The 26,519-nt window shown below is 37.6% G+C and overlaps 1 protein-coding gene and 1 long non-coding RNA gene across 3 annotated transcripts in view; one reads left to right on the top strand and one right to left on the bottom strand.

Moving 5' to 3' along the window:
* The window catches only part of LOC122981168 (hemicentin-1-like), a 738,767-nt gene that overhangs the window by 202,184 nt on the left and 510,064 nt on the right, over positions 1 to 26,519 (top strand). Inside the window, exons 10-11 of the mRNA XM_044349769.1 lie at positions 22,592 to 22,924; positions 25,931 to 26,209. Of these exons, the coding sequence (XP_044205704.1) occupies positions 22,592 to 22,924; positions 25,931 to 26,209 (612 nt within the window). The remainder of the gene's footprint in view (positions 1 to 22,591; positions 22,925 to 25,930; positions 26,210 to 26,519) is intronic.
* LOC122981178 lies at positions 17,093 to 18,120 on the bottom strand. Of its 2 annotated transcripts, none has more exons than XR_006403176.1 (3): positions 17,993 to 18,120; positions 17,714 to 17,861; positions 17,093 to 17,264 (listed from the first exon to the last, which is right to left on the bottom strand). It is a non-coding gene; the product is annotated as an uncharacterized LOC122981178 (long non-coding RNA). The 2 variants fall into 2 exon arrangements; XR_006403175.1 differs by lacking the exon at positions 17,993 to 18,120 and adding an exon at positions 17,959 to 17,976.

Below are 26,519 nucleotides of genomic sequence, written 5' to 3'. Positions count from 1 at the left end.
CACTGCAGTACTTACAGTCAGCTCCTGCAGCTTCTGTGTGTTTGTAGTTTAACTTTAAACATGTGAAATGAAGACAGACTGAATCACAGCTGAGTCAATAAAACATTATTGTTTAATGTTAATCATGAATCCACAACACAGCAGTTTAGTGAGTAGGAAAAAAAAACGTGAGTATTTACATCTACTGTCATACACGTCACAGTTTATACCCATGCTAACACCATGAAGACTTTTATATATATACAAGAAATACTTCTTAGCATCATTGTACAAAGGAGTACCATCATAGTAACTCACTATCTGGATTTGTCATTGATGCAAAATACACAAAATAATAAACCTCCCATCAGCTGCCCTGAAATAATCAGAATAATTAGACAAAAGGAAATCGTAATGTTTGCTGTTGTTTAGGTTTAAAAACAGTTTTACATCAGAAAGTACAAGGCAAGACGATCACAGTCTACATGTATACAAGGTTTGCCCTTTATGATCGGTATAAATACACTCTCTGCTAGTTTATGTACACAGAAATCACCGAATGTCGTCTTTCCCTTCACATTCCTCCTCTTCTTATCCGTCGCAGCGTTTATAAAAAACAAAGACATACAAACTGTGTTCAGTGGTTTTAGTGTCACGTCATGCTGTTGCTCGTCTAACCTGTGCATCACTTAGAGAGAATTATCTTTACAGACTATTTCACAGACTGTAGCCCTCTCCCTTCCTCCAGTCACCTTTTCACATGTTTAACAAACATTTCACAATCAGTAGGACACTTTGCTTTTGTCACTTTTGTAAAGAACCAACACTTATAACATTTCCTCGCTCTCAGGCTTGAATACTGTTTGATTCTTTATTAAATAACTCAAACACTAAGAAGCCCGGCGGGAACAAATAGAAGTTGAATACTTTAAAATGGACATTATGAAAAATACAAGCAAGGCTTTACATCCTAAACTCTCACACTGACACCAGAGTATTCACAACAGTCATGTTCAGAGTGAGATCAATTATGATTTTATGGTTTTTTCTATATCAGTAATTGAGAGAGTTTGGTTGATAGACTGCAGGTGTTTCAGCAGAGTTTATTTCTGTTTCTATGTATTGCTGCTACTTTAATTCATCTTATTTAATTATATTTCATCTCATGTGCTTTATGAATTTACATTTTGTCAAATTCTTTAGAAGTCTGTGTTATATATTTTGAAATCTGTTTTATGTTCTGTGTTGTGCTGCTGTCAAATATATAGATAGATAAATAATAGATAATAAGTGGATGAATGTCAAACAGTTGGTGCTCTTAATGTTTTGATGGGCAGGATCAGGTCTGACCGAGTCATCAGTGATCCTCACTGTATTAGGACTGTAGGTTTATGGAGACAGATACAGTAGATATACAGTTCTGGATTCACAGGCATTAAAAATGGGTAAAGAAAGAAGGAAACAAGGTGAAGATGAACCGTCTGATGAACTGTCCTGATTCAGCAACATAAGTACAACAAACTCATCCATCAGTAAATATTCTGAATCAAACCTGCCAGAAACTCAGTTTAAATACAAGATTCAGATTCCTTTCATATATGAGTTAAAGAAAAAAATATTTAAATCACAGTATGCACGTCAGAGATACAAATGAATTTGCTTTGTGAAAAAGTCATTTCAAGCACATAAAGAAGTAAACAGGATTTACTACTTTAACTCAGAATTTCATCTCCCAGAACACTGTATGAAGAACGGCCACAGAACTAATGTTGTCAAAGCCTCACACACCAACAAACCCATGTGGCTGAGGTTGCTATGGCAACATAAAGTTAAAGTGAACACTGGGAAACCTACAGCCATAAACTGTATGTTTGAAATTTCACCAACTTCAACCAAACACTGACCAAACATCTCCTGCACCAAATCAGTTCAACACTTTACATGTCTGAACGAAGCTGCTGCTGCAACAGTAAAATACTGAAAACAAATGTTTTATTGTCAATTGAAAGTTAATTTGGAAACACTAGAAATCCAACGACAGCCACAAGGCAGCGTCCTAAACCCTCCCACTCTACTCACTAAACCTTCACTGAACTGAAGCTGGTTTGTGTCCAGTTCTGGTTGATGTTTCCTTCACAACTTGTGTTGTTTAATACACCTTTTCCACAGCACATGTGGACTTGTCCCAGCTGGAACTAATAACATCCCATTGAGTCAACATGCATTAGGACCCAGAAACTGACACACCTGAATGGAATGCAGCCGTCGTTAATGTCATAAATCACACCTGTGCTTTTCCTGCTACAGTATGACACATTAAAATATCTGCTGTGAACAAACGTCTCTCCTGCACAGCTCATTAATCTAATGACCTGTCAATCCACACAGCCAGCATCTGAAGCAGGAAATAAAATATTCATGTTCATATTCACCAACACATTTAAAGGATGAGACGAGTGTTATTCCAAAAACCAAAACAGACGATGTGTTGTTGGTGTGTGTTTGTCTCTTGATACTTTCTGACTTCTCTACTCTCTCTTTGGCTCTCAGCTCCAAGCACATTTGTTCCAGCTGCAGATCTTTAAAAATTAGTCACAAATATGTAGTTTAATTTTTCAAAAAGGCTTCATAATTTCCTAAAACAGTTTCTAGCAAATGTTGCTCAAACAGAATTAAGTAGTGTGTTGAGGACTATTTTCAGCGGCGGATTAATACACATTTGGTGCTCTAGTGAGTATTTACAGCAGCAGGACGGTGTGTTTGTGGCACTGAGCAAAAACAAAGCAGATAAAAACATCTAGTTAGAAACAAATGTATGATTTTGAGTTTCTTGTATGTTTGAGACTTTGTGATTAAGATCTACACACATAAATCTGACTGGACTCAAATGCTTTTCATACAAAGTTACAGCTCATAATGTACAGCGTCTTCTCTTGTTATAGTGAGAATATGATCCAGAATCAGGCAGAATACACTGAGCATTGTGACAGAAGCAAGGTGTGGTGGTTAACCAGCTAAATCTGGTGAGCTAACAGCTGTTCTCACTTACGTTTTCTTCATCTCAACCAAAAAACAGAGAGGAGGGGTTGGTGGCTCAGGGCGACAGCATCAACACACTCTAAGCTGGTGGCTAAAAATAAAAAGTTTGACATTTTTAAAACAAAAAAACACAAGAGTATAGTCCTTCACAGTACTTTTACACCAGTATCACCCAGATGAAATCTTGTAGATTTAATGTTCTTGGTGATTTAAGTGGTTCTGCTTCTTAAAACTATAAACAGACATCAGTGCACAGAACTCCTCCAGTGTTCCAGTAATTTACCTTTGTGGATCTCTCACAGTCTCTATTTAAGCCGTACCTTTCAATAAATGAACATGCATACAAAACAGTACCCTGATTAAAAAAAATACAGTCATTACAGTTCATTACTTTCATAAAAAAATGGCAAAAAGTGTATATTTATTATAGTTAATTATTCTCTATAAATCCATCTGATGCCTCGCACACATTTACAGGTTTGTCTTTCTTCCCTTGAACGCATCATCAGCTAAAATAAAACCCTCACAGGTTAACAAATCCTCTTCAACTTCACAACCTTCAATTCAATTATTTCTTGACCCCTGAAATGTTGGAATACAACATTTTCAGGAAGCTACGACATCAAAACCTGCCAGTGTTTGTGTGTGAGGCGTCTTCACGTCGTCCCTTTAAACAAGTGCACATCATGTTTCATCAAGCAGCTACTGATGGCTCCGGAGGCCATTTATCTTGCATATTTCTACACTGGTTTCACCTTCGATCAAAAGTATAAGGATTAAATATAAATTATATTTATATATTTCTATATACTGTATTACATTCATCTACATACTTTGATTCTTTTGTTGGAAAATATAAATACTTTTCGGCTCCGTCATGTCCGTTGTTTATTGTTAATACTTCGGGGGAAAGTGAGATTGAAATGGCTTCTTTCAGTCGTCACACTGTCGATCTGTTTGCATAAAAAACACTTTCTGTTTATCCCGTGAATAAAGTGAAGATGTGAGGAATGAAGCAGAAGCATTTACAGCTTCTATATGTTATTTGGCTGGTTGTTGCTCAGCTGGAAGAACTAACTTGTGCGTGTGAGTGATACTGACGTCTTCATTATTATTATTCTTCACTTTTTCCTCTTTTTGTCTCAGTTTGATCATCACTTTATTTGTACGCAGCATCTAAATAATCCCGAGCCTCAACGTTTCTGCATTTCTAAACAAATATGTGAAGATTATAATTCTTATATGTTTTGGTGCTTTGTTGCTTCATTAAAGTGCTGCTTGTTTTAACATCTTCAGAACAAGGTATCAACAGGATATAAGCTCTATTTACCTTTTAATTAAAGATCTTTAACCTTTCTGAATCATAATGTCTGATTAATGTTATCAGTGACAATAAAATCAATAAAGCACACGTGTGTCAGAATTAAATTACTTGATTAAAACATATTTCTTAATGTAACAAAGCAAATGAAGCTTGATGTGCTCGTACCAGGATGTAATGACATCAGAACGGTTGTTTGGTTAAAGGAAAACATTTCCAGGTGTGAGGACACAGAGTTGGTTTGCTGAAGATGGGATGTGAGAGAGCAGAATACTTTAACCTTCATCTCTCCTGCTCACTTAGGACCTTCAGATTTTTACCTTCAGTGATTAGTTTAGTTTGGTCACTGGACCAGGACACCTGGAGGGTTTCTCTCAACATCACTTCTCACTTCTTTCTCCTCTCGCTCTCTTCTGGAAAGAGTTTATATTCTGTTTATTTAAATCCTCCAAGTTATCAGCCGACACTTCACTCCTCACTGACGCCGTGTCCCCACGCCACCTTAGCTTGCTCCTCCTTAGTTGCTGCGATTATGGGCTGGGAGATCTTGCGTGGCATGGGCCGGGGTGCAGACGGCTGTGGTGGTGCAGACTGGGTGTTCAGGTCCTCTTCAGGGATACACCCCTCTCTGAGGTAAGGTTTGGGGGGCAGGGCTGGAGGAGGCTCATGGAGGTGGTAAAGAGGCGGGTGGTGTGGGATGTAGTGTGGGTGGAAGTGGTGGTGATAGTAGATGTGTTGGGGGTGCGGCAGGCCATCCTGCTGCTGTGGTTGTGCTGGAGCTCCGGTGGAGGCCAAACCCGGAGCCTGGGGCTGGATTTGGCCCCCGGCCTGGGCTGGGGTGACGCCTCCTGGAGCGGAGTGGCTGCGGCAGGGTGGGGGTTTGACTCCGTCCAGGACTTCAGGCTCAGAGACGCTGTACCTGACAGGCTGGTAAGGCGAGTCGAGGTCTTCCTGGTCAGTGGTCCAGGCCTGGCTGCTGGGGACGGACTCTAGGGTGTCTGTGCGGCTGGCTGGGGGGTCAGAGGAGGAGGCGGGGCCACCAAAGTTGCTCTCACTGAGGGAGGAGACTCCAGAGCTGGCGCTGCCTGACAAGGTGGAGTTACTGCCATCCAGGATGGACTGTGGACTGGTGGGCGAGGCAGGTATAGGGTGCAGGGGAGACTGGAGAGAGAGAGAGAGAGAGAGTTAGCATTGATTTATCCAAATATTTATACACACTGTATGTAGATTCATGTGTTGTAACATAATGATTCTATAAATAATTTTCAACTAATTTTAAACGAGATCAGTCTGTACTGACGAACAGAAGTTAAAGGGACAGTTTGACCAAATCACACACTCAAAAACACTCTCTCTCTTACCCACAGTGGTATCAAGCCATGCAGAGAGAGATATCCACCTCACAACTCCACAGTATTCAGTGTCATTTGGAGTATCATTTGTGGTGACATGTTTCCAGAAACAAGTCTCAGTTACTCAGCTGTCAGTGTGAAAATGTCTTCAGTTGAAAGTAGTTCAACATCTAGAACGACCAAAGTTACTGCAATTAATCCTGATTATGAGTTAAACCACCAGAAGTTGTTGAGCTGTAGCTTCAGCTGTAAGTCAAAGTTCAGACCTGAGATATACACAACAATGACATCTCACACATATGAAACCACATCTCAACAAAGCACCACACACACACACACACACACACACACACACACCAGCATACAAACAATGCAAATACACTGCTGAGGGACCTGAGTGGAGGTTGGGACACACACACATAACAAAATGCACAAACAAACACACACACAATACACCTAGTCTCTAAACCAGTGGTTCCCAACATGGACACCACAAGAGTAATCATATCATTGTGCATTTACTGTGAGTATTTAATCAATTTAAAAATAGTTTTATGTTACATATTTAAATATATAAAAACGGAATAAAAAAGCAATAAATATTAAAATTACCATATTAAAAACTCTGTAACTCTGTAGGTGACAACTCATGGTTGTTAATTGTCAAAGTAACACAACACACTTTCTCTGAGTTTTTCAGGAGCTCAGCAGTCAGAAAACACGTGACGGAACAGTTTGAGACGGTTTCGTCGCTGGTAAACATGAAGACAAACGGCTGATCAGTGGAGTCAAACCTGCAGCTCAGCAGCTCACATGACCCTTTAAAATGCCTGCAACCTTTTGTTTTTGTTTTGTTTTGTTTGTCCTTGTACATCTTAAATACAAGCTCATTTTAATTTAGAGGAAAATGAAAGAAATACATGTTATCTAATATTACAATGATTATATTCAGTAGTGTTAATTGTTTATTTCATGTTCCACCCCTCCGATTTCATCAGGTGGGACGATGATATAGTTTGATGTGGTTTGTTGTAAGATTCCATGTTGGTTTTCCTCCTGTCCTCCCCAGTTTTTTGAGTCACCAGCTGCCACTGGTGTGGGGGTTGAGTGCAGCTCATTTTTGTAGGATACAGCAGAAAGGCCTATATACACACAGTAGATTATATACAAACTTTGTATGAAGTTTGGTGTTATTATCATTTATTTTACAATAATTATAAGTCTTATATTTGAGTGAGCGTGATAGTTTAGTGATAAAGTGCTGTAGAAAAATACCATATAAACTAAAATTTGTAGCTCTGTACTGCAGTTTTTCCTTTATTAGGGCCAGAGCACCTAGCGGTTTGCTCACACTCTCCATTCAAATATATGAGTATTTTTCTGTGTCCAGCTGCAGTTACTTATTGTCTCTACACATCTGACAGTACACATGTCAATCAAACTTTCACCAGGTCATGTGGGTTAAAAGTCTTTACTTTTCTAAAAATAGACTTGATGAAAATTAGGAAATTAATTTGTTTTACACACAAACTCATCAAGAGTTTTCAATTTACTAATTGAAATTCAAGTGAATGGGCCCAAAACTTGAGCTGAACACGTATACATGACAATATTCCATCAGTGATAGAAACTGGCTGAATAGCGCCCCCTACGAAATTTCAGTGACGCAGTGCCAGCAGCAGGCAAAATAGTGGACAAAGGAGGTGATGTTTATCTCCTTCTTGCACTGTCTGAAAACAGTCCGGGTCTGAAGACATCTACATGCCCGTGACAGAAGCCCTTCGATTGCACCGCAGCCCGACATGCACGGAGGCGCGAGGGCCCGTTCAACGCTGGTTGCAGCTTTAATTCAATCTAAAATTGTTAAAACTGATAAGCATGTGTGTATATATATATGCATATTATACTGAGGGTTTGACTGCTCGGGGTTCCATAACATTTGCTTTTCCTTAAAAAAGTTTGGGAACCACCGTTCTAAACAGACAGAAAACACTTGACCCAACTCATTATTAGACCTGACACTGGTTAAACTGGAGTTATAGTGGGTGAACTCCACTTGTTAAACTATGATGAGCGATAACATGAATCACTCAACATCACAGATTTTAACTTGCTGACTAAAAATGCTGGAAATTGATGTGATTCTCTAAACTATAGTGTTAAACTATATTTCAATGGAAAATAAAAGCTGCTTGATAATATTAATAAAAATGAGATCAAATAAAGTGAAAGTACAATACATAGAATGTGTACTTCAGTGGTGATAATTTGAGACTTAATAAGTGAAAACATGTGAACACAATCTGTAAATCAGCACCTCGGTCTCTGAAGCTTTAAGCAAACAGAACCTCCCTTTTCCCAACAGACACAGACTCACCAGCGGTCTTGATTATCAGAAATAAAACCTCTTTCAGTTGATCCCAGAACGTCTTCCTACAGGTTGAACCTCACTGTGGCTCTTATCTGTGTCGGCTGCAACCCAAAGCTGCTCCAGAAAGAAACCTCCCTTAGTGGTGCTGTGAGGATTAAAAAACACACCATACAAAGTCATATTCAGTCTCCGTCTGTTTGTGTGTTGTGTTGAACATGTCATTTACATCCTCTGCTCCAACTCAACAGTTGCTTCTGACAGTGTGTCTCTTGATACTTTGACACAGATAAATGCATCAATCTAAACTGTCCATCACAATGAAAACCAACTTATATAAACTCAATCACTTTATTAAGTTCACCTCACTAAAACTAATGAAGTCTGATGAGTTTTGTAATGAATTCCACTTTCATGAAGGTTTTAATATTCAGGTTTTTATTGTAACTGTTTTAAGAAAGATGTTGATTCAATGCAGGCTGTGTTTTATAATATTGTTTATAATATTTAATCTACCGTCACTCACATAAAATGCTGCTCTTATATAAATAAAAACACTCCTCACTCATAAGAATTACAATAAATTTGATGGTCAATTTTCCGTTCAGCAGCACGATCAAATATTTCTCTCTGACACAATGAAGAGCTGATAATATAAGAGGTTTATGTACCTTTGACAAACATGTTTAATATTCGATAACAAATATTTATATGTAGCATCATCTGATATTTCACTCTCACTAAAACTATTCTAAACTAAAACATTCCTTCATAATAATAATAATAATAATAATAATAATAATAAAATCATGTAATATCTGCTGAACCTTTTACAAAGAATCAGCAGTTTAGTTTATCATCAGTTTATCATTTGGCTGCTTGAATCTTATTTTCATAAGTTGTGTTACAGATCGTGATGCTGCAATAACTTCCATGTTTACATTGTTGATGGTTGATTCTGATTGGACGCTGCAACAGATGTTTAGGAACTTTGACCATGTTTAACATCCAACATGATAACAGTATATAAATAACAGAAAACCACAAAGAGCAAAATATGTTTCCTTTAACTAGAAACTGAAGTCAAACTAAAAACTAGAAGCAAACTCTAAATATATCCAATGATAGATCCTGGTAATAATATGATACCATGAAGACACATATAGGCTTTGGAACTGCAGTGATTATTGTAAAATGTCAACTTGAAATGAATAAATATTCTCTTCAGTCATTGTGCTGCAGTGAGAATACTAGACATGACAAACATGTTTGTAGAAATGTAGCTTCAAAACACTTTCTTCATTCATTACAACTGACTGTTGGTTGATTACAAGCACAACTTATTTATTATCATGTTTCTAATTCAACCAATAATAGATGTTGTGTAAGCATGAGGCTGCAGCAGAGAACCACAAAATGCTGCTGTGAGGTTTTTGTTGGTTAAAAAGAGAATTTTATGGGTCTGTATTATTAGCAAATGTGTGTGGAGAGTAAAACTGTATCTCAGTATACATGTGAACTAAAATATGTGAATGTGTCCAGAAATCTAAATATTTATCAGATATGAACATGTGAAAAAGAATCTGAAGGTATTTAGTCATAAACTGAATGTAAATGACTTTTTCTTAATGAGTTAAAGTGTATTTAGCTTCAACAGACTCCTGCTGCATAATACCAGACTGTATCACTCTGCTGTCATTGTGCTTCAGTAGCTGTAGAGTCGACTCACCACCAGGCAGAAGCATCTGTTGATTTAAATCTTGACATTACTGGACAGTAGTTGTTGCAGTTTAGCTGCAGCAGTGTAAGTCTATGTTAGCTAGCTAGTGCTACTTAATGTCTCAGTGAAACATAAACCTCTAAGCTGCATGTTCAGCTGGTTGGATAATATCTTGTTTTACCAAAGTTTATCAATACTAGTGATGACAACAACTATCATAAAGTGAAGATGTTAATCCAGAGTCCATCATAGACTTGTACTTGTGATCCTCAGCTCAGGATGTAGAAAACCTGGACTATGGACAGATTTCCACACACATGTGCAGATCTCAGGTACGGCAGGAGTGTAGCAAAAGTCACCTGTAAAAAGCCTAAAGTGGAGCGACAGGACAGTGATTGAAACATCCTTCCTACTGAGGATCAACACGTCTCAGAAACAGGAGGATGCTACAACAACATGACCCTCCTCACTACTGGGACCAAAACCAACCTCTGAGCTGTGTAGCCCAGCAGGAGGAAACTGCTCATAAGATCGATGCTAATATCACTGTGTCTGCTGAGAGTCATCTCACTGCTGCTTTAATCTGTCAATCATTTTAGATTTTAGGAGCATGCACACCTTTAGTTGTTGTCTTTGTGTAGGTTATGATGTCTGTTCATGATTTACAGTTACATTCTGAGTCTTACATTAACTTCTTTTTATCTGTTTCAGGTTCCTGCACTGGATGGATTGTTACTGTTGTAATTCTTTGTGTTGTCATTGCTCTTGGTATTATTCTTCTACCTGTACTTGTAAAAAAGGGTTACATCACACTGTATACAAAGAAAGGTAAGTTTGAATAAAATATTGTATCAATATAATCATGATGAACAGATTCTTTATAAATATCTCATGTTTATTGTTTTAACATTTGTTTTTATCTTTCTGTTGGCATCCATAAAAAATCCACTGAGTCTACATTCATCTGTTACTTATTAAATTAAAAATAAATATAGTAAATACATGAGTCTATTTTCAGTTGTTCATTCATACAGAGTTTTGAATATCATCAGATCTATTAAATCAGTTCATACATTTTAAATGGAGGGCTTGAATTTTACATTTCAATACATTTAATCATCTAAGTAATACTTTATTTTATATTTTATTATAACACAATAAGGGAACACACAAACAACAAACAAACAATAACACATTATAACAAGATAATTATGTCTTACATGTGTTTTAATTCAAACATATCAGTCAGATGGACACAATACAGTTCATATGAATATTTACTGGAGAACTTGTGGGATTTTCTTTCTCTTTTTCTTTCTCCTCTTTGATCCCTGCTGCTCCTGTCATCATGTCAAAGTGTCTTTGAGCAAAACACTGAACCCCAAATTACTGCTGATGTTTAGACCAGCAGCCTGCATGGTAGCTCACTGCCATCAGTGTGTTTGTGAGTGTTGATGTGTGACTGAGAGGAACATTTTGGTAAAATTACTATATAAATGCAGTTGATTTAGCAAATATTATCATACTGCTTGTTGTTCTTAAAGACCCTCACTGACTTGGGCATGAAGAAAAATGTAAGATTTCACTGAGCTAAAGCCTGCTGTTATGCTTTGAATAAATGTGATATTTTGTAGCTAAAATTAAATAAAATGTGACTTTTTATTTTAAACAATCATGTGTTCTTTATATTTTTTGATGTTCTCAGTCAGAATCAGTCAGGTACAGTTTCATACTGAACTATAAACTGTTGACTGTGATATTTGAATTGTGCTGAAAGTTCATCTATGTTCATGTTAAATGATGATGCACTTGCAGGTTATCATGTAATTTCCAGCAGTACTTCATCATTTTTATTCAAACGTTTGAATAAAACATGAAAAATATGGAACTGTATGTTGTGACTGTTTTGAATGTTTCTGTCTGATAAGAGAAAGAAAAGTGATGATACTGTATTGGCTGGATTTTTACACACAACATCTGATTTTGATGAAGACTTTGAGGATAAAAACACTCTGAATGAAACTATGAAGCAGATACAAAGTATTTAAAACTGCTTCTAACTAACAGACAGTTGACCAGCCTGATAAATGAGGAATATAGCTGAAAATTTATTGTGTTGGTTGATTTTTTTTTTTATTCCTGACAGTGTAGAAAACTTTAACACAGACATTTTATGCATTTATTAGATAGTGATTAGTGATAGAATCCGTGTTGTCTGTGGTTTAAGGTCGGCATCTTAACCCCTTAAACGTGAAGTCAGGTGTCTTTTCTCTCTGTGTGAACGGATCCTGCAGTTTTGTGGTCTTACCTGCTTTTGGCGGCAAGTTGCTGGATGTCTTTTCTCTGATCAACAGGACACTTTCCCCTCCAACTTATTACACTTTACTTAAAGCAGAGGTTCACAAATTTCTTACATTTCTTGTCTTAAAACAATATCAATCAATATCAATCACCAATATGACTGCAGATGTTTTATGTAAAGCACTTTGAATTGCCTTGTTTAAAGGTGTTATACAAAGAAATGTGCCTTGTTTTGGGGATTTGAAGGCAAATAATCTCTGTTTTTTATTTAAACTGTTCATAGCTGATAATCAGTGCCAATATTCAGTTGACTCTAAATTTCCAAAAAGGAAAGTGAGGATTTATTTGTTTTGTCCTCTGAAACGTCATCATGTGACTGCAGTGACACGTACTTTGACCTTTACAAGACTAACTTTGCCAAGAAGTCTAATCACAGAAGATTTGTTTTTACTCCTACATTTAATAATAAGTTTTGTTCAACCTTCTTATATACAGCATAAAAAAGTAAAAGTGAGCAGGTAAAGACATTTATACCATGGATGAACTTGTTCTACAAAGCCAAAACATGCAGCTGACAAGAAATACCCCATTTTACTGCTAAATCACTTTCGTTCTCTGTCAAATGGAGTTAATTTGTAGAAATGATCCTGTTATGCTGAAGAAAACATATTGAAAAAACATATTAAGTGTGAGCACTGATCAGTATTTTCATGTATAATTTGTTCTGTTCTTCTGCAGAATTCGAGAGTCATAGTAGTTAATATACAACAGATGTCACCAATTAAGTTATTAACCATTAACCATGGGCCAGATTTTTTCAGCACTGTTTTTCGGGGGATGACGCTGTACAGACATGGTGAAAACATGTTTTTGCATGTTTTTGTTCGTATAAAACAGTTTTATAGTTGTATCTGAGGGCAGATGTCATATTTCTTATTAGTAATCCACAATCAATAAACAGTGGCCTGATTCATTTATGGTTGAAGCTAAACTACTGTTATTGACACAGATCTGTTCTGGTCAGATAAAACACGTTATGTTATGTACCTGTTGTGATAAGAAGTAACTAGAGTTTAACCTGTGGAGGTGCTGTTAAGTTAATTACCTGCTGAATGACATGCAATAATGAGGTAGGATAATCATTCAGTAAACATCAGAGATGCTAGGTTTGATTCTTTTTACTATGAATCACTCACTGAGTCAGTCATCCAAAGCCTGGTGAATCCACCACCGGTGAACAAACACTCGTCTAATGATTACAGCCTACAACTCAGCCCTGACTAGTACAAATGAAATGTTTCTCTTGGAGAATGTTGGTGATTTGAATAGAAGTGTTTGATGGTTCAATATTTAAATTAATAGGCTAATTTAATGTTTGCATTGGGACATTAATTTAAGCTTGACACGCCCCCTCAACCATCCTGCTGCCTGATGGAGGTTTAACAGCGGCCGTCACAGCTGTCAATCATTATGTAACAATGATGTAAATGACAGAAACCATTTTTGGGAAAAATGTATGTGATGTGTACTTTGATTTTTTAGTTTGGCTCATGCCCCATCCACTAACATGGAGGGGGCAGGACTTATGACCTATACTGCAGCCAGCCACCAGGGGGTGGTCGAGATGTTTTGGGGAACTGTCATGACGTCCATCTTTTATACAATCAATGATTGCAACGTGATTCGTCTTACAACCTTTTGAAAAGAGGCTGAAATAGATGCACCATTACTGGAGTCCAGCTCCAAGTTGGTGACGTATTCCCGCCACAAGGTGGTGCCATTGGGCATGGCAAAGCTGAGATGTGAGTACAATACTGAAGTGCATGAGTTGAAATTCTAGATAATAGAAACAAACTTCCCTGCTATCTTAGGAGGAGATTCCTGCACACAAATGGGACTAATAGGAAGACTCTACAAGTTGGGCAGGGAAGAGGAAACAGACATCCTGACGGAATACAGAGATGTGTTCACAGGGTTGAGGTGTGGACCTGGACAGAATCACATTCAGATTGATCCAGCAGGAGCTCCAGTTATTTACCCACCCAGAAAAGTGTGTTTAGCACCGAAAGATAAAATCATAAGTGAACTGTAAAGGATGGAGAAACTTGGTTGAAAAACAAACAGAACCCATTGACTGGGTTAACAGCTTGGTCAGTGTCCAAAAGCCAAACAAAAAACAAGAATCTGCATTAATCCCCAAGACATCAACAAAGCCACAAAGAGGGAACATTATCACCTGCAGACAGTAGAGGAGGTTGTGGCAGAGATACCAAATGCAAAGTTCGTTTCTGTATTGGACACAAACCATTCTGGCAAATACAACTAGATGAGGACAGTTCTAAGCTATGTACCTTTAACACACCATTCAGTAGGGCACCGCCTTTCAGTGACAAAGCTGCACTGATGCAAACAGCTGCACTTTGGTGTCTCATCAGCTCTGGAGGTTTTCCAGAAATGCATTGCTCAGAGACTGGAGGACTTGGGAGGAGTTGTGAATGTCATTGATGGACATTCTGATGTGGGTGCAGATAAGGAACAACGAGACAAAAGGCAGAGACAGCTTCTTGACTGAATAAGGAACATCAATCTCCAGTTGAACAAAGACAAACACAAGATTGGAATAACAGAGATTAAATATATTGGACACATTCTGAGTTCAGAGGTCCTGAAACCAGACCAAGAAAAGGTCAAAGCAGTAATGGACATGCCACGACCACATGACAAAGCTGCACTGATGAGGTTCTTCGGCATGGTGCGGTACCTCTCATAGTTCATCCCAAACCTGCCTGATGTGAGTTCACCACTCAGAAAGCTTTTGGAGGGAGATGTTGTGTGACAGCAGGAAGCAGCAGCAACACAGCTTTGAACAACTAAAGAAACTGGTGAGCAATGCCCCGAGGCTCAAGTTTTCCATTTTATTACATATTTGATTTTAGTTTTCTCTTACTACTCAGACATATTTTTAACCTCACTTAAAACTAGTAGGCTATGATTTTGTAGTTTATGACTTTAATATATTCTAACACAGATAATTTGTTCTCATGAATTATTTATTTCCATGTATTTATTGTTCTTAATATGCTATTTATGAGTATTTATTGTTTGATTAGTTTATATATTGCACTACTGAATACTGTTGTCTTTGCATCCTCCAGTCAACTGAATCTAGAGGGTGAAGATTATAAACACTGAATATGCAGCCTGTCAGATGTGAGTAAATGTTGCTTTGTCTCACAGATCAGAGGACAAATAAATGTAGATCTGCTCCTCAGGTTTTTGTCTGGATTGTGGCTGATAGTCACTAATTCCTGCACATTAAATCATTGTGCTTATATATAATAAATGAGACAGCAGTGATAATAGGTTGTTGTTTTGCAGAGAGGACTCTAAACCACACTGCTTCCTACAGGTGTTCTTGTTGATCAGATGAGATAAAAATCTAAATATTTATCATAGAAAAGGTTATAAATTAATTACTTGTGTTAACTGACTTCTGATTATGGACTGTTATGTGATAATTCCTCATGTGATGTTGTTTTAACCTCTATACTCAACAATGTGGCGCCCTCTACTGTCTAACAATGAAACTTTCTCTATTCAGTGAAACCTGAAATATAATGGCTCATGTTAAACACATTCACACTTTCTTATTAACCTTTAACTATTCAGGGTAGACTAGAGAGCCACTGTTCTGTCTCTCAGTAACACTCATTCACACAGTCTGATCTGCTGGTCTCTGGAGCTGTTGGGGGTTCAGAGTCTTGCTCAAGAGCACTTCAGTAATGAGAGAAGGACGATCTGATATTCTGGCTGTGAATGGCACAGATCTGAGTTATTCACTACTATTGGAACTGATTTTAGGGATCAACTGTTAGACCTTCAGAAGAACTAAAACACCTTTTAAAAAGTATTCAACTCTTTTCAACTGTTCAACTTGTGAAGACTCATAATAATCACAAGGAATAAAATGAAAACACCATGATGTGTGTGACTTTTTAACTGTAGTTTTTAAATGTTTAATTCCTTCTTGCTGAACCTTGTATTGAAGAGAAAGAATGAAAGTCATGAGGCAGTTTCTGGTCTTTTCTTTTATATAAAACATATTGTGAAAGACTCTAAGCTCTAAGATATTAAAGTTTGAAGATCTGCAGCTCCATCAGCACGTTTAAAACCAAATTAAACAGCCTGTTAAAAGCTTCTCAGCTCTGTAACCACTGACTCTACATTTGATCTCATGTTCTTCTCATGAACACAAATAATTTTGCTTTTAATTTGTCAAGCATACATTTGTCCTTTTAGTTGACATTGTGTGTGTGTGTGTGTGTGTGTGTGTGTGCTGTCTGTTTTTTGCATCGTACTGTTTGTTATTGTGCTGTTATGTTTTAATTGTGATCTGCTGAAGAGGCTGCACATGAATATTAGCTGTAAACTAACTCTGGTACAGAACATCAAATGGTAACATTTATGTTTAACACTGTACATGGTCCCTTACAAATAAAATAAATAAGTAAAATATAAACAGTAGGCCTAATCTTGTATCTTGTATTTCCTTCATCACCTAATGTTAAACACGTACATTTTAAGATTCCTACTGAGATTTATGCTCACAATGAATTATTGCACATGTTAATATGTGGAAAAGGTTTATTAAACAACACAAGCACTATTACAGGACAAACATTTGAAATTACAAGAAATTATTACAAGTTCTGAAGCAAAACATTAACCAGAACTGGACACAAACCAGCTTCAGTCTAGTGAAGGTTTAGTGAGTAGAGTGGGAGGGTTTAAGACACTGCGTTGCAGCTGTTGTTGGACTTTTAGTGGAGCTCAGCACCAGCCTGGTGCTACAGTGTCACTAACACTGTTGTGGCTGGATTTTAAGATTATTGTCATGCAACATCTGTTTTTGATAAAAGCTTTTTGAGGACAAGAAAACCTCTGGATGAACTATGTTGTTGTGGCTAGGCTAATGAACCCAAGTGCAGAACACCGAGGCAGGAGGCAGAGAGTAAAGTTGAAAGATAGTTTATTGCTGGGTTGGTAGCTGGGAGACTGAGGATGAGAATTGGGCATAAAACTGGACCGAGCAGGACAGAAGGGATGCTGAGGGGAGCCAGGCAGAGTGGTGTCCAGAGAGCAGGGAATTGTGATGAGCCGATGAGGAAGTCAGGCGGAGGTAAACTGTGGAGACAGAGAAACAGGTGTTAGATAAATGCAGATACTGCAGTAACTAGACTCAAAGGGCTAGAAGTGTCAAAGAGCAGAGAAGCACAAGAGATGAAACACTGGTTTGAACTGGTGTTGTTGTGGTTCATGTTCAACGTCTTAACCCCTAAACCACAGAGGCAGCCCAGCTTTTATTCTCTTATCGGATCTCTGGCGCTCAGGACAACATGAGGAGACTTTTTAGACTCAATGAGACGATGATTATGAATAAAACATGTTTATTTATGTTGCCTGTTTTTAGGAAAAATAATTTCACACATGACTGTAAATACAATATTTCAGTCAGATCATCAGGCATTCTTTTCTTTTTTTCTTCTTTTTTTGTGCATGAATCCAGCTCCATAAAAAAAAGGTTTTTCCAGTTTGGTGCTTAAGAAGTGGACTGGCCTGCTCAGAGTACTGACCTCAACCCCGTCCAACACCTTTGGGATGAACTGAAACACTGATTGTGAACTCGACCTTATCACCAACATCAGTGTTGACCTCACTGATGCTCTTGTGGCTGAATGGGAGCAAATCCCTGCAGCCAGGTTCCAACATCTGCTGGAAAGACTGAAACCAGAAGAGAAGAGGCTGTTATAGCAGCAGATGAAGGTGTCAGAATGAGATAATAATCATATATTGGTCTGATGTGTGAGTGTCCACATACATTTGGCCACATAGTGAGTGTAACCAGGACTTACTCATTAAATTCTAGGTCTGTCCTGCTGACAATAATCTGGATAAAGTTCCAACAGTTGAGAAAGTCCAACAGTTGAACACATGAGCATCAAGCTGTGTGTCTTTCTGTCTCTTTGTCCCCTTTTTTTTTGTAGAACTGAGGCTCCTCGGCTCTGGACTGTCTGTCGTCTCAGGACTTCCCTCTTCTTCACCTCTTCTTCCTCCTCCTGTCTTTTTTCCTGAGACTATCTGGAGGTTTGGTTCATGGCTCCTGTCTGTGCTTCACCCAGCTGACTCTGATTCAGACTTGCATCATGTCTGTGATTAACTGCAGCATCCTTTCTCAGCACCTCTTGTCTCTTGGTTCGCGGCTACATTTGTGTTTAAATTTGAACCACAGATTTATAATCAAAGACGAACTCTTCAAAATCTCACAATTGTGCAGAATAGAAAAATATGAAGGCCTGAAGTGTTTTATTTGGACAAAGTTAGAGACTGTTTGTTATTTATCAGAGAGGGTGTTGTGGTTCTGTTATTGACTCTAGAGACTCTTGTTAGTCTGTCTTTCACTTCCTTGGTTGCCATTATCCTCCAGATGCCCTCAGACTTTTTCTGTTTTGTGAATATTGGACTGTGTGGGAGAGGGCTTATTTTGAGTTGGACTTTTTGAAGGATTATCTGATATATATGGATTCTGCTCATTGATATGCTGGGTTGTATTAAGAGTATTGTGTTTTCTGTTGTGTGTTCCTTCACTCCTCCTGTGTTCATGTGCTCCTCCTCTCACCTGCCCCGCATTACCCTCATCAGTCCTGCTCCCTGTGTTTCCCTCAGCCTATCAGCTCCCAGCCTGCCCTTGTGTCCAGTCACCTGATCCCCATTTGCTCATTAGTTCATTTTGTATTTTAGCCCTGGTTTTTTGTTCAGTCTCTATTGGATCCTCTGTTTCGTTCTGGTTTGTTCTGTTCAGTTTGATCTGCTCCTGTCAGTCTTGTCCTGTTTGCACGAACATTTAATAAAGAGCCTGAAGTCTCTGTATTTGGGTTCATTCCTGCTACTCTACCCGACAGAGGAGATGGCTGGGGTGTGACTAGTCTACGTTTTGTTTGTTTTTTTAATCTTGACCCTCCTCGGTAAAACACGTATTTTGAAAAGAAAAAACGTATTTAAAATAAATACAAAATTAAAGTTGTCTGTCCCTCCCCAATGCTTAAAAAATATTTGATGTGCCTCCCCCGTTTATAGAACTTTTACTTTCTGTCGCCCTGGCTCTGTGTTTCTTTTTGTTTCTTACAGTTACAGATTAAATGTGTAAAATAAAGTAGGGAATGGTATAAAAAGAAGTAATGACGTCAGTGCTGTTGCGAAACCGAAAGTATTTTTCGGGTGAGACTGTTATTCTGTCTCGAGTAGTAAAGGCTTCGTCAAGCGATGTTAAAATGATGTTTAATCTTCAGACGCCGATAACTATGAAGCTTCTTCTTCTCGTGTTTCCTCTCATCTGGTTTGAAGTAACGTTTGGTGTCAGAAGCGGTAAGAAAACTATTTAGACTGATGATCAAACTGAATTATAAAGTTATTGAAGCGCGTTGCTTTCGCGAAAGAAGGAAACTGAGTTCTTGTCTCGTAATTATAACTTCCTCATTTTAAAACTACTTATACTGACTCATAATTAGGAGAAAACAGGTGTTACACCGTATTCTGTAACCCACAGATCATGTGACCAGGTTTGCATGTTTTTATCTTTTACTTTATTTCATGCTTCGTTTCGATAGTTACTAAATGGCTCCACAGTGTTTCGACAGAAAGACGTTTTGACAGTTTGACACCTTCTCCTAACATACAGCGAACAAGCGAACTCTAGCGGACGCAGCGCGAAACATGATCCAGTTAAACCAGGAGCGATGTCGCAACGCTGTCGGTCATGTTTGATACGCAGTTTATCAGAAATAACGGCAGGAAGTAGACGCCGCCCTGCACATCTGCTCCCAAACTAACATCAGCTCTGAGTAGGTCTATTATAGGACTTGATTAATCAGAGAGATGCTGTCATCACATCACATCACGTGTGTTATGAGGCTGATATTTAACATTGATCTGTGCTAATCATCAGGATGTTAGTACAGATATTATATATATTATATTATACATCAGGAATGTAGCTACTCGAGACGTTCATGATCTCGGACTCGACTCTCAGTCCCCCGTCTCGACTTTTAAGGATCCGGTCTCGACAATTAACTGTATATAAAGATCTTTAGTTTATTGTCTCTCTTTATAGTCTCTCTCTTTGTGTGTGTGTGTGTGTGTGTGTGTGTGTGTGTGTGTGTGTGTGTGTGTCTGTGTGTGTGTGTGTGTGTGTGAGAGAGAGAGAGAGAGAGAGAGAGAGAGAGAGAGAGAGAGAGAGAGAGAGAGAGAGTAATTATTAGACACTAATAAGTGACAATAAAAGAAGCATAACCTCCTCCTAACATATGGCGAGCGAGCGAACGAAGCGATGTCGCAGCGCTGAGTGTGTGTGTGGAGGACCGGACGGAGCGGAGGAACAGAGCCGCTGCTCCGGGGAGCTCTGGAGGAGAGAGCCGGGGGCAGAACCGGAGTTTCTGGAGGAATAAAGCCCGGAACAACACTCAGCGCTGCGACATCGCTCGTTGGATAATTTTCCGCGCTGCGTCCACTAGAGTTCGCTCACTGTATGTTAGGAAGAGGTTATGCTTCTTTTATGATCATTTATTAGTGTCTAATTACACACACACACTCACACACACACACACACACACACACATTTATTTATTGTTAACATATTTTCATGGTGTTTCTTATTGTTTTATAACTTTTTGAAAAGAGCTTTATAAATAAAGTTTATTATTATTTTTATATATAATATCTGTGCTAACATCCTGATGATTAGCACAGATCAATATTAAATATCAGCTCCATAACACACATGATGTGATGTGATGACAGCATCTCTCTGATTAATTAAGTCCTATAATAGACCTACTCAGAGCTGATGTTAGTTTGGGAGCAGATGTGCAGGGCGGCGTCTACTTCCTGTCGTTATTTCTGATAAACTGCGTATCAAACATGACTGACAGCTGCAACACATCATCTATTGTGTAACTTTGGATGCTGATATTTCTGATGAAATATAAAATCTGAGTGTGTCTGCTGCCTGAGGGTCTCTGGGAGTTTTGTTGAGACTTTTTTATTGTGTTGGTCAAAGTAACACAATGAACCAGAACCTCTTTCAAATGTCAAATTCAAAGGGTTAATTGTTGTGATTCAGAGAAAGTATATAAAGTAATGTCTATGATAATATTCAGAACATGTTCATTTCTCTCTGGTTAGTTTCTTCAGTCAGGTTTATTTTAGGGAGCAGCTTGTTTGTGTGTTTAATGTGGAGACAAATCGTATCTGTAGATCAGAGATGAGAAATGTGTTCAATCAGGAAGCAGATTCAACCTTAATGGTTTTATTCAGAAATCTAATTGCCTGAAGTCAATTTTTACTTATATACAAGTAATCATATTTATATACACATTGTTTTATTTATTAGCGGTTATCAAATAACGACAAAGATTAAAGTTAATCATCATGTTTAATCTTTATTTCAGTAAATGAAACAGAACAAGGACACAGAGTGTCATAGATGTGAAGCAACAAACATTTTTCATATTGAAAATAGTCTGATCCATCCTCTAAATGACACTAAACACTAAATTCTTTTGATCAGCTCAGTTTCTTTCAAATAATGGAATCGACTCTCTAACCTGATGGTAAATACATGTTTAGACTCATTTCTTCCACTTCAAGCTTCCTGATTTCCCTCTTTAATGTTTCTTGTTCTCCAGATTATTTATTTCATGCTTTGTTTCCATAGTTGTTACCAAATGGCTCCACAGTGTTTAGATAGAAAGAAGTTTTGACAGTTTGATGCATTTCAGATGTGACTTCAGGCTTCAGGCAGGTGTTTTCTGTCTGTGTAGTTCAGAGGTTCGTCCTTACTGTCTTTTTATTGACTTCATAGTGATCATGATGAATTATGGTGAATTAAGTTTGACTTTGTTTAGTTCAGTTTTCCTCTTCGATCTGCAGCGCTCTCTCTGGCTTCTCTTTCTTTCTCTCACTCATTTTTTCAACCAGGTGTAATATTTATTTGTGTGTTGGATGGACAGACAGAGATAGTCTGATGACGTAGTCAGTGATGAAGATCATCATCATTTTGGAAAAACAGTTAAAAGACTTAAATGTTATTATTTATTAATGAGTGTGATGTTCTCCTGAGGTTATGCTGATAAATAAGGACTAGTAAAATGAAATATAAAAGATGAAAACAAATAGAGAAATAATAAATATCATTTATAATAATATATAATAACAATAATACATAAATTATAAATATATTTACAAAGCAAAATATTCATAAGTGCAAATATATAATGTTCAGGGCAGAGCAAAGGATTTGTTGAAGACAATGTTCCAGACGACAAGAAACAAGAAAAGTTTCTCGTTATAACATAAGTTGATATGTTGCTATGACAACAAACTTCCATATGTCTGTCTTAACCTGATTATTCTGCATGTAAACATACTGATTAATACATGTTTTTGTCCTCCAGAGCCAGATGTCATCAGAGTGGAAGAAGGAAGTGACGTCATTTTACCCTGTTCACCCAGCAGCAAGGAGAGCATTGAGTTTAAATTGTTTGTCTGGAAGAAAGATGATCAGAAGGAGGTGTTCATCTATGATGCAGGCATTCATAGCAATGGCGGCCATCCAGGTCAAGATGAGCAGTTTAAAGGACGAGTCTCACATTTTGAAGATGAACTGAAGTCAGGCGACGCCTCCATAATCATCAGAAATACGAAGGTGGCTGACAGTGGAGACTACACCTGTGATTTTCCACAACTTCAGCCAAGACAAATATTCTACATTAAGCTTCATGTTGTTGGTGAGTGTTTTTATAAAATGTTTATTTACTGATGTGACTGGTTTAAGAGTCTCAGATGGACTCAAGTCAAATAGTCAGAAAACACATCTGGCAGGGCCTCGTCCCCACAGCGCTGCAACCATGTATGGAGAGATTCCCTCTTTATCAAACATGATGGATATTTGAGACACATTGCAGTTTGTGTCACTGCATCCAATAAAATTTGTAACTTTCTTAAACCTATTAAGTACATCCAGCTTCATGCAGTGATTGTCCAGGTGTGTGGAGGTAAGAAAGAGAAACTTCTCTCTCAAACTCCTGATTTTAACAGCATGGATGTCTTGAAGGGGAGACTGTATGAAAGTGTGAGCTGTTATCACCATTTAAATGATGATCACGTCTCGCCCCTCTCTATAACGCCAGGCTTTACACTCAGTTCAGAGCAGCTATAAACACTTTTACCTTTAGATGACACGTTGTAAGACCTACAGTAGTTCATTTCAAGTGAACTCCAGCCTTAACCCATCTGGGACTGACACAAAGCAGTCGTGTCTGTGAATGTGATGTTATATGAGTCTAATTTCACATCACTTATGAGTGGAGACATTTAAACATCAATAACAAGTTTTACATAATGACTGTTTATACAAGAATTCAAACTTCTTTACACTATATATGTGTTATATGTGTTTACTGGAAATAGTGTTTGCACTGGTGAGTTTTTGTCTGTGTTACAGTCAGGTGTTTGTATATTTCTAAGTGCTGTCTGGCAGCTTCCTCACAGCAGAATTAATGTGTAAATATTCTTCTCAGCAAATAAAACAACAACCTCTCTCTCTCTGTTTCTCTCAGCACAATAATCACACTGGTAGGTTTATTATTGAACGAGCAGTGATTTATAAAAGTTTGTTTATTCTTCAACTTTTTGCTCAGTTTGTTTTGCTACAAAATCATCTTAAAATTCTCTTATTTGAAATATGTTGTCTGAGATCTCAGCAGTGTTTTCTGTTACATTAAAGTAATAAAGAAAACTGTTCAACTTATTTACTGTTTAGATGTGTCATCAGGAAAAGCTGATCACTGATCTCTGAGGAATCTTAAAGGATTTTAGGATGTAAGATCAATTCAGATTCAGAAATCAAGAGTTTAAGATGAAAAACAAAATAAATGATCATGATCTCCTTAAACATTTTCCAGAATTAAATAAATTACAGTGTGATTGTTCATCAGATTGTTTTTGCTAAAATGGAAGAATTGCAGCTAATCTGAGTGTTAGTCAGTGTCTCAAACCTGTAGCCACAACCTGAATATGAGATCTGAGCATCATGAGACAGTTTTATATTAGTTTAGTGTATTGATCGGGGAAACAGATTTCTGAAGCACTGGATCAATATGAAGCAGTTGTGTTGAAAATGGTTCACTGTTCTAAAGCATTTGATTCAGTCAAAATAGCGACATCTGCAGAGCAACTATTGGTATTGCATCTGTATGGATGGATTCAATCTGAGACTGTGATGAAACAGTTAGTCAGAATATAGGTGGTGTTATTGATTCATTATTGATATGTTGTTCAGTAAAGTCTATAGACTATTATATAAACAGATCACTTTTAAACAGAGTTTACAGCAAAGATATTGTGTCAGATTGAGAAGCACACCCTGTATCCAAAACCAGCACAACACCTCTCAGGTACGAGTGTGATGTAACGAGGCGTCTGCAGGGTGGTCACATGATTTTTGGCGTAGTGAAGCGAAGCATTGAAACGTCGTGCTGCAATACATTTGCTTTGAAAGGTTGATATGATATTGAGTCGTCTGCATCGAGTGTAACATCACTAGTTTAGTGTCGTACAGAATATTGTATGAATCTCAGACTTCATTGTTATTGTTTATTTAATAATAAACATTTGCTTTGGAAAAGTTTGGACATCACTTTAAGTTTTGCACAATTACTTTGGAGATAAATTTCTTCACATTTGTTTACTTTCTGAGATTTATACAATATTTTCTGTAAAACTAAACTTTATTTTTTAACTCCAGTTGTTCACACAGACTTTTTGTCAAAGTCTTGAAGTCCAAGCTGAGATAACACTGATGACATTACTCTGGTTATTGTTAAAGACTAAAGCTGCTCCAGAGCCTCAGAAGACATTAAACAACAGTTTAACAGGCTGAGTCGTCCTCCTCATGACCAGTAAACTCATCTTTGACATCAGTAAAGTGTCTCTTTACACACAAATGAAGAATATGGTATTAAAATGTCTCATTAGAGTTTAATTTGGTTAATATTAAATATTTGATTAAAATTGAATCTTAATTTTAATGGATTTTAGGTTTTAGGAGGAATTCAGATTATAAAACATGAACAAACCTGTAGTTTTTAGTTTAAAACAATAATGCTCTCCTTCCTGTGTGAGAAAATAAAAACCTCCAGTTAAATGTTTGATCAGCTGCTGTCGGCTACTAAAGAAGAACTACAACTAATCTGATGGTCAGTTTTTCATTCTGGCAGCTTGAGACTGTTGATCAAATGTTTCTCACTGAAACAATTAAACTCTGATAACACAAAGGCTCAAACATGCTTTACAAGAACCTATGATTCATATTTTATACACAATGTTTATATGACTTTAGTGTGATAGAAAATACTGTCTACATCTCAGACAACAAATTACACCTGATTTCATTTTTATTTTTGTTGCTCAAGAAACTGAACAGAAATTCAAGTTTTGTCCAAACTTCTTCACTGTATGTGTCTCTGTCATGATATGAGTCAGAAATAGTGTTTGCAGTGGTGATAAGTTACCAAATATTTAGTTGAAACTTGTTTGAAATATGTTCTATCAAACATTCCTGAGATGTGTAGTTAAGGCTGATGTGCTTTTCTATTTCACTGTTTCTCTGTTTTTCCTCTTAAATATGATCATATACAAGCAGAGACAGGTTGAACAAAACATCCCAGTATTACAGTTCATGTCTGATCCTGTAATTGTTCTTTACAAGTTATTGTTTTATACTTTGTTCACAGCTGCAGCTCGAAAGCCATATGTCACAATACTTCAACAAACACAGTACTGGGCGCTGCTGCAGTGTGAAGTTCGAGGTGCTTCTCCAAAACCTAAATTACACTGGCAGGACAGTGATGGAAACATCCTTCATGCTGAAGAACCAAAGGAGACAGAAAGAGGAGGCCGCTACGACGTCATCCTCCAAACTACTGTGACCAAGACCGACAACTATCACTGTGTTGCTACGCAGGAGGAAATCAAACATCAGATTTATGCTCAGACATACGTGTATATCCATGGTGAGTTTCTTCTTAATTATATTTTAATATTCAAATGATTTTGATTATTAACATGTTTTTAGTTCTGAATAAATTTCAATGTGTGCTCAGACTGAACACAAAGTGAATGAACTCAAAGCAAGTTGAAAACATTTTAAACTGAGTGAAAACTTCACACTTACACTGAAGCTCTGTGACTCCACTTCAGTAATGTGCAGAGATAAGAGGGAGAGTGAGAGAGTCTGGAGGAAATAACACACACACACACACACACACACACACACACACACACACACAGTAAGTGTGTACATTCTCAGCCAGTTATAGTAAA

The sequence above is a fragment of the Thunnus albacares genome, chromosome 4 (genome assembly GCF_914725855.1).
Source record: "Thunnus albacares chromosome 4, fThuAlb1.1, whole genome shotgun sequence".
Classification (NCBI taxonomy): Eukaryota; Metazoa; Chordata; class Actinopteri; order Scombriformes; family Scombridae; genus Thunnus; species Thunnus albacares.
Note: the sequence above shows the minus strand (reverse complement) of the source record. Positions and strands in the feature narration are given on the sequence as shown.